We start from the raw sequence: 12,643 nt of genomic DNA, 5'->3' as shown, positions 1-12,643 counted from the left end.
GAATTACCATATGAATTGAGCTTATGACAAATGTAGTATATGTAAGATAATCTGTTTCTGTTGATTGCCTAACAAACTCTTCCTTGTCTTAGCACATATATGGCCTCTGTGGAGTCCCAGCTGCATCCAGCCACAATGACAGTTAGACCACTCCCTCTTTTGGTGCTACCATAGCATCTTCTCATTTCTTTTATGGGCCTTATCACTTTAAGATTATATGTTTATTTCTTTATCTTGTCTACCAGATTGTGAGCTCCTTGAGGGCAGGGACCATGTCTTACTCATATCTATATCTTGATGCCTGCCAAAGTGCCTGTCACAGAATTGATGCACAGTCCATGTTGATGAATGGTTAAAAATACATGTCACAAGGTCAGAAAAGGAACACTTTCTACTTTATGTCATTCATGTTATGAAAGTAAATGAGTTACTTTGTGAAAAATGGGATCTTCTCAGTGGCCGGGGTGGGGGATGGAGAGGATACTGTGTTCCTTTCACTTGTGTATTATTAGTCATATGCAAATATAATGCTTTTATCTTTATCCTAGTGACTGGTTGAAAGTATAGAAACGTAGACACATTGTCTTTGCTTAATTCTTTAAAAAAATAAGGACTACTCAAATGGATCCTAAGATAATTTTTGGATCATATAATGTTGGTGTGATAAAATCATAAAATTCAAATTCTGGCATTGGAACAACATTTTATAAAAACATGGCAACGTATTCTTGGAAATTGGTGAAATTAGACTTCTCTAGGACAGTCATAGTCATTACACTTTTACACAGGCTTAAAATGAAAGGACCTGTGTGAATAAAAGGATCTTTTGTGTCATAAAAAGAAACACAAATAATCTGTTAAAAAGTTCTTTTTATTTGCGGATGGTTCCAATTAATTCTTCTGTATAAGATGTAAAATTTGAGTTATTTTACCAGTTGTATTGATGCAAGTGCGATGATATGTCCATGTACTTATTTCTGCATGTGTAGAGATGGCTGGCCAGACATAAGAGGTTAATTTATGGGTAGGTAGCGTTGCAAATCTGTCTCACATAGGAATGATAAGCCATATATCTTATCAGCTGCCCTAATTAACCGTAGTATTGCTATTAGAACGCCAGAGGCAGATATACAAGACTGAATTACTTTACCTTTAAACCTTCTCCAAAAGTAGTATTTTTTTTTAATGTGGTGGATTTTTTATTTTTAAGACATATATATAAGAACATAAGAATGGCGCTCCTCCTTCTTAATAGGGTAGCTTGTAAGGAGTACTGTAAGCAAAGGATACATAGCTTCACCTAAAATAGGATTTTAAAATATCATTTATAAATTTATATTTGGCTTACAGAATGATTACTGTTTTAGTGGAAAAGCCCCACCAATTTTATAGTAGATACATGCTACTATTCTAAGACCATATTTCTTATATAAATTCCAAATGATATGCTATACCCAGATTTTAAAATGAATTTTTCACCTTCTTTAAGAAAAAGGAAATATAATGGGTAGAAATTTTTTGAATGTTTGAATGTCAGATGGTTCTATAGTTGAAAAGAAATTTACGGCTAAGCAATTGAATTTATTAATGAACGTCAGTAGGCACATTGTTCTTCATTGGGCTGATTTTGCCCATTGTTCTCCAGTAGTTATTAAATCAGACAAATTCTTACATAAATATGAACATCCAGCATTTATTACAACAAAGTTTCAACGTGCTGTTATTTGTTACAGGTAATCTTTGGTAAATCTAGCTGTTCAGAATTTTCAAAGGAAGCCTATACAGCCGTAGTATATCATAACAGGTACTGAATTCAAATATTTCTTTCAAAGTTACTCCCTTCTCAGTGGCATTTTAAGCACTCACGTTAGTGTGTTTACCAAATGCTTTGCTGCACTGAATGTGCAAATTCAAGACAGCTGACATCAGAGTTATAATTTTCTGCCTGTAGATGCATATTCTCGATAAACATCAAATTTAGACTTTATATACAAAAGGTCTTTCATATCAAATTCTCTGACCCTTTCATTTTTATTATATTGTTATTGATTATCATTGTAGCCTCTGGTCCTTTGGACTTTCCCTGTTATTTTCCCCTTGACACTTTGTAGTTTTACTTAACTCTTTACTAAGCTTATAACCATTAGTTAAATTGGTGGTATTCTCAACATCTAATAATACTTTGATTTAGTGCCCTTCCATTTTACTTCTTTGAGAAATTCTTAACTTTGGATAACTTTTAATCTCTGCTTTCTTTTCTTTTCTCTTTTTTTTTCTTTTCTTCCCTTTTCTTTTCTTTTCTTTTCCTTCTCTTCTTTTCTTTTTTCTTCTCTTCTCTTTTCTTTTCTTTTCTTTTCTTTTCTTTTCTTTTCCTTCTCTTCTCTTCTCTTCTCTTCTCTTCTCTTCTCTTCTCTTCTCTTCTCTTCTCTTCTCTTCTCTTCTCTTCTCTTCTCTTCTCTTCTCTTCTCTTGTTTTTGTTTTGATTACTGAATGCTGTTGGAGAAAAATCACAAAATTGTACCGATCAGGACTATCACAAATTGACGTTATTTTATCTGTATGATGGGACTGCAGTAATTCATTTTACTTTATTTTCTTTTTGGCCCCACCATTCTTTGGTATTCTTCTTGTCATCGCTTTTTTTACCCTCTGTCATTTGGCAGGAGATATTTTAAGCCTTTCTTCTTCTTTCTCTAGCTCCTACTTATTCTGTTTGCTTACTCTTAGCGTTCCTACTTTATTAAGTGGTTTGAGACCATCCAACTTGAGAACCATCCACTTGTCTACCCTTCACCTCTGATTATCTCTGCATGGATCTGCCTTTCTTTCTGGTTCAAGGGCAGTCAGAGCCCGTACTTGGCTCAGTGTGAGTCTTTCATCTCTGCTTTCTACCAGTCTCATTCTTCCTCTTCCAGAGTGCGAATCCATCAGTTAACCCTTCTCTTGTACCATCAGTCCCCACTTCCCTGGCTCCATCTGTTACTGTCAAAAAGAAACTTAAGTCTCCTATACTTAAAAAACAAAACAAAAACCTCTCTTCGGTGTTGTTGTGTAGCATGGTTTTTCCTTGCCCTCTTTAAAACTTTATTGTTTCTCACCCTTTGTGACCCGCTCTCACTTTCCTCCCATCTCTTTGGACAGTTTATTTTTCTGTAGTAATTATTCTAATCTTTCTTTCTTTCTTTCTTTCTTTCTTTCTTTCTTTCCTTCCTTCCTTCCTTCCTTCCTTCCTTCCTTCCTTCCTTCCTTCCTTCCTTTTTTTTTGAGAATAGATATTCCATACAAAACACTACAGTTTCACTCTTGACCCTCTTTTTCTACACTATACTCTCCATAAATAACCTTATATGTGTTTCTCAGAGTTACTTACATTCATTGAAAATGTTACTGCTTTTATCTTTATGTGGATTGTTTCGCAACTTTTTATTTTTAGTCATAACCTTCTTTCGGAGGTGCAGACATATATTTTTAGTAGCCTAGTAAGCATGTTCTTTTGCCTGCCTTCTCAATTTCCATGTATTTATCCCCGATTCTCTTCTGGACCCTATCTCTGTCTGATTATTTTTATTAACGGTACCATAATTCTTTTGACTCAAAATTTAAAACATCCTTGCTTTCCTTCTTCTTTTCTCTAATATCCAATCATCTTTTACATCTTGATGATTTTCTTTTTGCCTTATTGCTAAAGTATCCTGTTTCTGGGCTTTTCTTGGATCCCTTTTTCTATCATAATACTGATTCCCTCTATTAATTCAACTCCTACTTGTTCTTTAAGGCCCACATCATAGATCTCTTCCTAAATACAATTCCCTGATCCAAAACTTGAAGTAATCTGTTCAGCTCTGTTCTTGAAGCACTTAATCTTATATGCTATATGCTGTATACCAGGGGTTGACAAACATTTTCTGCGAAGGGCCCAGTAGTTTTGTTTTAGGCCTTGTGGGCCATACGGTCTCTGTTGCAATTACTGAACCCCGCTGTTGTAGTGCAAAAAGAACCATAGACAATAAGTGAAGTTGCAAATGAATGGGCATGGCTGTCTTCCAATAACATTTTATTTATGGATGCTGAAATTTGAATTTCATGTAATATTTCAAGTGAAATGTTATTCTTTTGATTTTTTTAACTACTTAAAAATATAAAAATCATTCTTAGTCTGTAGGGCTATACAAAACCATTCAGTGGACTGGATTTGACCTGTAGCCATAATTTGCCAACCCCTGCTTTATAGCATTGCTATTGATATATGTGTGTCTTATTTATATTTCTACTAAATTATATATTTTTGAGGGTAATTATTTTTTTCATATCTTTAAAACCACCACAGAAATAACACAATACTTAACATAAAGGTGAACAGTTAAAACGTACTTGTTGATGAATAACTCACAGATGCTTAATTTTCCATAAAAGCCTTCACATAGTATGATTTCAGAAAAGAAATGAATACTCAGTACTAGGAATGATATTGATGAAGAAGGTAATAATTTCTTAAAGTATCTCAGTTTATAGCTAGATCTTTATTTTTGTTGCTCTCAGTATTCGTGGAATTAAAATGACAATACTCTCTAACACTGTGAGGAAATTCAACTTTCTCATGATTTAGTGGTGATTAGCGAGGTCAATAATAAGATACATAGCATCTTTTATTCACCAAAATCATCAAATTCTCAGATGGCTACCATTACTTATCTTTCTTGGGGGTATTAAAATTTTCATTAACCTAATATTTCTGTGATCAGAACTACACTTTTAGTGTTTTTGAGACTTATTTGAAATGGAAAGATATTAGACTTATTAGCATGGGGGGAACCCTAATTGGTGGGAAAGCTTTCACTTTTAATTAGTTGGAGCCATATGGTTTGGATATATTTTCTTTGAATATAACTGAGAGATACTAGCTGAATATGGAAGGTTGGGATGCTAAGATTCTGTCCCTTTTAAATCATAAATCATAAATAGCAGCAATGCTTTTTTATAAAAATGCTCCTAGGGACCACTCTCAATGGATATTAAGATGAAAATGCCATTGGTTAAGTCAAATATGATATTCATTGTATTTGTGTAGTGGCTGGGAGCACTTCTAAACTGTGAGACAAATGCAATTTATAGGTGTTCCCTGATTTTTCTTTATTTTTTTTCCTTTTTTCTGAGCAGTTAATACATTAGTCTATGTTTTGTTAACATCTGTTTCTTTAGCAATGGAATAATTGATATAAGATATTCCATAGAGAGCCCAGCTTGATACTAAGCTGTCTAGAGCTACTTGTTTTTTTTCTTTTTTGCAAAAAGATAATACAAATTAATCTTTAATATGAAGTCACTCCTATAATAGAAAAATGTTTTTTTATGGTATGGTTTTAAAATACATACTTACAAAAACTCCTGTTACTTTTCTATGTAATGCGTATCAGAATATAGAAGGCCTTGCCCTAGTCTCCTCATTTATACAGTTTCCCATCTAATGAAGATCTCGGCAAGAAGGTGGTGATTATTAATGAATTTTCAAATCATAGGATCACTCAGCCCATTAATAAAAATGAGACGAGAAATTTCAGAAACAGAGACAACTCCCTCAACTGGAAGTAGGAGTTAGTTACGTACAGTTTGGGAATAGAGAAAAATATTTTGTACTGGAAGAAAAATTGAGCATGAATCGTGAAATTAATTTAAAAATTACTCAAATATACAAATGCAGTAATTATTTATTTTGAACAAATTACTGACTATTGATCTGTTTTTTGTTTTTTTTTTTTTTTGTATGAAGGTCTCCTGATTTTCATGAAGAAATCAAGGTTAAACTCCCTGCTACTTTAACTGACCATCATCATTTGCTTTTTACTTTTTATCATGTTAGTTGTCAGCAAAAACAAAATACTCCTCTTGAAACTCCTGTCGGATATACAGTAAGTATATCTTTGTTTAATATTTAGCTTTTCAGTCTTGAAAGTAGTTTGAATACTTGAGATGTAATTGGTGTTCATTATTGTTGAGTATTCCCTATTTGATTCCCCATATTGGTTAGGAAGAGTCATCGTAATAAGAAAATACTCATTAATGCAATTAATTAACATGTGTAAACACTTAGGTGTTGGTCCTGATTATTATGTGTTTATCAAACAGTACAGTATAAATATATTAATTTTAGGGTTCTTCAGAAGAGAATGGTTTCAGTGTAAAATGATTAAAAGAGACCCTTAGCTATTAAAGCTCTTGGCTTTCATTAAAAGCAATTAAAACTCTTGAGTATTATTTGAAAATCATTATGATTGAATTGCAAACGTAAACCTGAGGTGAAGGATATCATGATGTGCTATCACAACTTTGTCAGAAAAATCATGCTGCTACCCAAAAGAGAAAAATTAACAATTGACTCATTTTTTTGGTCTATGAAATGGATTTTGCTAAATGTAACCAAATAAATTCATGCTTTTTAGTTTTGTTGTCAGCATTCATATTCAACCAAACCTTTCCCTGTATACATTGACACTATTACCGCCATATGTAATGGATTGACTTTGCGGCCTTTTTCTACTCCAGCTTTTTCTTGGATAGTAAGGACCTCTTTTGGCTTAAATATTGCATAGTTAGTTAGTAATAATGTTTTGGGAATGCTCCTTAATAAAAATATTGTCAGGGAAGCTTTTCTTTAGAGGAATCATGAAACCTATTATTACTTAATTAAATCCCCTTGGTGTTTGGCGGTGTGAGACAAATTTGGCTCATTCCAAATTCTTAAAACAGATTTTCCAAGTACTTACTTTTGTAACAAATGTATTTAACTTAATATTGTTTCCTTTTTAATTAAAAGTGGATACCAATGCTTCAGAATGGACGATTAAAGACTGGGCAGTTTTGCCTACCAGTTTCACTGGAAAAACCACCACAAGCTTATTCTGTACTATCTCCTGAGGTCAGTATCTCTTATGGTGAAACTCTCCAGATGCAGTGAATGAGTTTTTTGCAGAAGTGTTTTTCTCAAACAAGACTTTGCTGTTCTATCTAGAAGTATGTAGATAATGAAGTAATAATATTATTTTGTACTAGAGTTAAAATTACTCTATAGAATACTTAGAAGCTTTTAAAATAAGTATATTGATTTAAAACCAAAATAATATGTGAAATATTAACTTAAAGAAAAGGCAAATTTGGAGAATTTTCATAACATAACATAAGCTTTAAATAAGTAAGAACATTTCACTGAAAGTCTGGAGGAAAAAGAACAAACCAATTAATTTTTTAGAATCTTTTTGTAATTAATCATGTATGTGAAAAAAAGTTTTTAAAAATCATGTATGTGAAGATAAAGTAGCTACAAACTTGTAATACAAGAACCATTAGCAACTGTGATGATGACATATGTGACTTAAACAAAAACATTGGAAAAATCTCAATCAAGAATCAGTAGCCACTACTCAAAAACCAAAGTGCTTTTTGGGAGAACTGTTACATGATGATTATTAATATGAGTGCCTTGAATGTAACTGTTGGTATAGATTAGTCTGAAATATGTCTTGGGAATGTTCTCCTGGTAGCATTTATTTTCAGAATAGAACTCAAAAAGTATTCATAGGGGCGCCTGAGTGGCTTAGTCAGTTAAGCATCTGAACTTCAGCTCAGGTCATGATCTTATAGTTCGTGAGTTTGAGCCCCTCATAGGGCTCTGTGCTGACAGCTCAGAGCCTGGAGCCTGTTTCAGATTCTGTGTCTCCCTCTCTCTCTGCCCCTCCCCAACTCATGCTCTGTCTCTGTCTCTGTCAAAAAATAAATAAAAAAATTAAAAAAAAAAAACAAGTATTCACAAATACATTTGTATTGTTTTTGTTTAAAACACACACACACACACACACACACACACACACACACACACACAAAGACAACAGAAGGCTACTGCTCCGCACTGACTCTGCCCCAGACAGAGAGCACAGTGCCTTGACTGTTCCTTCTATATGAAGAGCACATTCCCATTTCTGGCCCTTTGCACTTCCCTGTGCTGGTGGTGGTGTCCCATCTCCAGGCCAGCTTCTTCATTTCATCCAGACATCCACTCAAATCCCACCTCTTCAGAGAAGGCGTCTCTGATCACTTTGTTTCAAATTGCAGCATCCAGCACTTTTTTATCCCTTTACTTTGATATGTCTTCATAATACTTATCATTGACTTTATACTTCTTATATCTTTATTTATTGTCTACAGAGTATAAATTCCAGGAAGTTAGGGACTTTGTCTTTCTTGTGCATTGCTGTATCTTCAAGTACTTAGAATAGTGCTTGGCTCATGATGGGCAGTCAATAAGTATTTTATTTTTTAATGTTCATTCATTTTTGAGAGAGAGAGAGAGAGAGAGGCAGAGAGGCAGGCAGAGCATGAGCAGGGAGGGGCAGAGACAGAGGGAGACACAGAATCTGAAGCAAGCAGCCTCCAGACTCTGAGCTGTCAGCACAGAGCCCAACTCAGGGCTCAAACTCACAGACTGTGAGATCATGACCTGAGCCAAAGTCAGTTGCTTAACTGACTGAGCCACCCAAGCTCCCCAGTCAATAAGTATTTTTTAGATGAATGGATAAAGACAGTAGGAAAGAAATATGACTCCTTCCTTCCTCCTTGCCTTTCATCCCCTGCCAAATCTTTCATTCGATTTTCCAGGAACACATCTCCTCAGTAAAATAAGGTAGTCTTCTGCCAGGGGTAGCATTATATATTTCAAAAGGAAATATTTTAAAAGAAAATTGATTTTATGGAAATTATGCACTTATTTTTACTTGATTTGCAAATACGAGGTCAACTTCCTAAAGGGAGATTGATGATTTTCTTCTAGCTACTATGCTGTGTAAGCTCATATATAACATAAAGAATATGGTCATGGTTTGGATTTAACGATAGACGTATAGCTGATTGATATATGATTAAGTGATCAAAACTTTTGTATTTTTTAATTACAGCATTAAAAGAACAGTATAGGGGCACCTGGGTGGCTCACTCGGTTAAGCGTCCAACTCTAGATTTCCGCTTAGGTCATGATCTCATGGTTTCATGTGTTTGAGCCCCATGTGGACTCTGAGCTGACAGCATGGAGCCTGCTTCAGATTCTCCCTCTTTTCTCTGCCCCTTCCCTGCTCACAGTGTCTCTGTCTCTCTCAAAATAAATAATCTTAAAAACAATTATAAAAACAAAAACAGTATATATTCTTAGCTTTATTATTACATTTAAAGAACAGTATAGGGGCGCCTGGGTGGCTCAGTCGGTTAAGCGTCCGACTTCGGCTCAGGTCTTGATCTCACGGTCCGTGGGTTCGAGCCCCCACGTCAGGTTCTGTGCTGACAGCTCAGAGCCTGGAGCCCGTTTCAGATTCTGTGTCTCCCTCTCTCTCTGCCATTCCCCTGTTCATGCTCTGTCTCTCTCTGTCTCAAAAATAAATAAACATTAAAAAAATTAAAAAAAAAAGAACAGTATATATTGTTAGTTTTAGTGTTGAATTTAAACCAAGTGAGAGATCATTATTCAAACATTCAGCTTTTACAATCTTGCCATTTGAAACTACATGGATGGAACTAGAGGGTATTATGCTAAGCGAAATTAGTCAGAGAAAGACAAATATCATATGACTTCACTCATATGAGGACTTTAATACACAGAGGACTTGGGACACAAGGGAAGGGAAGCAAAAATAATATCAAAACAGGGAGGGGACAAAACATAAGAGACTCTTAAACATGGAGAACAGAGGGTTACTGGAGAGGGGGATGGGCTAAATGGGTAAGGGTCATTAAGGAATCTAGTTCTGAAATCATTGCTGGAGTATAGCTAACTAACTTGGATGTAAATTTAAAAATAAAATAAATAAAAATAAAAAATAATTATACATAAAATAAACAAACATTCAGCTTTTACAGATCATTGCTTCATGCAATTTTGTATCTACTTTCCTGGTTATGGTGGAGCTCTCTTTGATTCAGAAGGTCAGAGACCTTCCCAATATGTATTAACTTCAACTGGTTTTTGGGCCTTAGAATGTGAAGCTTGCCATCTAAGTTTACATAGTAATAAACAAATTTCTGTAACCAGCACACTATTACTTTATGATACTTGTCTCGATCATTTTCAATCATAAGGGGATCATTTTCTTTTTAAAATTGGGTAAAAAGGAAGGTAAACCTTTGTGTGGCTTTGTTTCATATCATTTGGGTTTTAACCTGTTTTCCCCTTTGAATTTTCATGTTTTTTTCACTCTGAATCTGTAAGCGTTCTTCTCTGGCAGGACCACTGACTGCCTTTTATGTGAACAGTACTCCTAGAGTGATGTAGTATACAACTTGCACAAAAATCACAATGCTCTTGACTCCTGCTGTTAGTTGATGAATCCTAAATCTGCATCTCTGCTCATCCATTTTTATTTGTCTAGTAAGTTAAAACGCTTATTGAGGGGCGCCTGGGTGGCGCAGTCGGTTAAGCGTCCGACTTCAGCCAGGTCACGATCTCGCGGTCTGTGAGTTCGAGCCCCGCGTCGGGCTCTGGGCTGATGGCTCAGAGCCTGGAGCCTGTTTCCGATTCTGTGTCTCCCTCTCTCTCTGCCCCTCCCCCGTTCATGCTCTGTCTCTCTCTGTCCCAAAAATAAATAAACGTTGAAAAAAAAAAAATGCTTATTGATACCTTTGCCAGGATATCTCAAACATAAAATGTCCAAAATTGCACTCATTTTTGTTGAATACTGTAGGAATCATGTTGAGAGAAAAGCCTAATCAATGAATGTGTTTCAACAGTGTTTGTTAATGGTATTCTGGAGAATTTACCTCAGTTTGGTGTCATCAGGTTTCAGGATCAGTGTTTATTGAGGTCTAGATAACAAATTCATGCTTATAAAATTCATCGATTGATGCATGGGCATGCATGGCAATCTGTCACCAGATTTTTCTGTCCATGGGACTGTCGTACTCATCCTGGGGCACTCATTATAATCACCTGGACTTTTAAGACTTGGTTGAGGGGAACCTGGGTGGCTTAGTCGGTTGAGCATCTGACTCTTGATTTCAGCTTAAGTCATGATCTCATGGTCTTGAAATCAAGCCCCTCGTGGGGCTCCGTGCTGGCCCTGGAGCCTGTTTGAGATTCTCTTTCTCGCTCTCCCTGTGCCCTTCCCTCTCTCCCTCTCTCTCTCTCTCTCTCAAAAAAAAAAAAAAAAAGAAAAAAAGGTTTATTTGATTATTTTTGCCTGAAATATGTCACAATGAAACAATAAACATACCCTTTAAAAATCTCATGAATTATATGTCTGAGTATTTAACTTACAAATATATTTGTGTAGGTATGCAAAGATCAACATAAGGGATGTTTTAAAACTCAGCAGTGTTTACACATATATGTGTAGTTAGGCTTTTCAATTTATTGGTTTTTTATTTAATAAAATAATAAACACTCATGAATCTACTACCTAATCCAGAGCTAGAACAGTGATAATAATTCACATCATTTATGTGCTTGTCCCCTATTCCACATAAGAATAACCTGTAATTATAAAAATACTAGTCTTTAAAAAAACTGTGGTAAAATACACATAAAAAGTTACCATTTTAACCATTTTTTTTTAAAGTGCATTCATGTTGTTTTGAAAACTAGCCTCTTTTTCTTTTTTTTTAAGTTTATTTATTTGTTTTGAGAGAGAAAGAGAGCACATGCTGGGGAGGGGCAGAGAGAGGGAGGGACCGAATCCCAAGCAGGCCCCTGCACCATCATTGCAGAGTCCTGTGCGGGGCTTGAAATTATAAACTGTGAGATCATGACCTGAGCCAAGCTCAAGAGTTGAACACTTAACTGACTGTGCCACCCAGGCACCCCTGAAAACTGGCCTCTTAAAAACTTTTTTTTGAGGGGCGCCTGGGTGGCGCAGTCGGTTAAGCGTCCGACTTCAACCAGGTCACGATCTCGCGGTCCGTGAGTTCGAGCCCCGCGTCGGGCTCTGGGCGGATGGCTCAGAGCCTGGAGCCTGTTTCCGGTTCTGTGTCTCCCTCTCTCTATGCCCCTCCCCCATTCGTGCTCTGTCTCTCTCTGTCCCAAAAATAAATAAATGTTGAAAAAAAAATTAAAAAAAAAAAAAAAAAAAAAAAAAAACAAAAAAAAAACAAACTTTTTTTTTGAAAGAGAGAGAGTGAGAGAGTGCAAGTACACAAGTGGAGGAGGGGCAGAGGGAGAGGAAGAGAGAGAATCTCAAGCAGGCTCCTTGCCCAGCTTAGAGCCCAGTGCGGGCTTGAACTCCCAAACCGTGAGATCATGACCTGAGCCAAAATCAAGAGTCAGACGCTTAACTGACTGAATCACCCAGGCACCCCTTAAAACTGCTTTTAAAAAAATGTTTACTTATTTATTTTGAGAGAGAGTGCATGTGAGCATTGGAGGGGCAGAGAGAGAGGTAGAGAGAGAGAGAGAGAGAGAGAGAGAGAGAGAGAGAGTCAGTCCCAAGCAGGCTCCATACTCAGTGCAGAGCCTAACACAGGGCTCAGTCCCAAGGCCGTGAGTGAGATCATGACCTGACCTGAAATCAAGAATCAGACACTTAACTGACTGAGCTGCCTAGGCACCCCTTAAACCTACTTTATAACTGAGGTATATGTGTATTTAGAGAATACGTTTTACTTCGCTTATATTTTG

The 12,643-nt window shown here is 35.9% G+C and overlaps 1 protein-coding gene across 8 annotated transcripts in view; it reads left to right on the top strand.

Moving 5' to 3' along the window:
• The window catches only part of DOCK7 (dedicator of cytokinesis 7), a 226,890-nt gene that overhangs the window by 117,891 nt on the left and 96,356 nt on the right, over positions 1–12,643 (top strand). For all 8 annotated transcript variants that reach the window (XM_030324340.2, XM_030324339.1, XM_030324338.1 and 5 more), the window contains exons 16-18: positions 1,734–1,804; positions 5,768–5,906; positions 6,812–6,913. In XM_030324340.2, the coding sequence (XP_030180200.1) occupies positions 1,734–1,804; positions 5,768–5,906; positions 6,812–6,913 (312 nt within the window). The remainder of the gene's footprint in view (positions 1–1,733; positions 1,805–5,767; positions 5,907–6,811; positions 6,914–12,643) is intronic.

Source organism: Lynx canadensis, chromosome C1, assembly GCF_007474595.2.
Source record: "Lynx canadensis isolate LIC74 chromosome C1, mLynCan4.pri.v2, whole genome shotgun sequence".
Taxonomy (NCBI): Eukaryota; Metazoa; Chordata; class Mammalia; order Carnivora; family Felidae; genus Lynx; species Lynx canadensis.
This window is presented reverse-complemented; position numbering and strand designations above follow the sequence as displayed.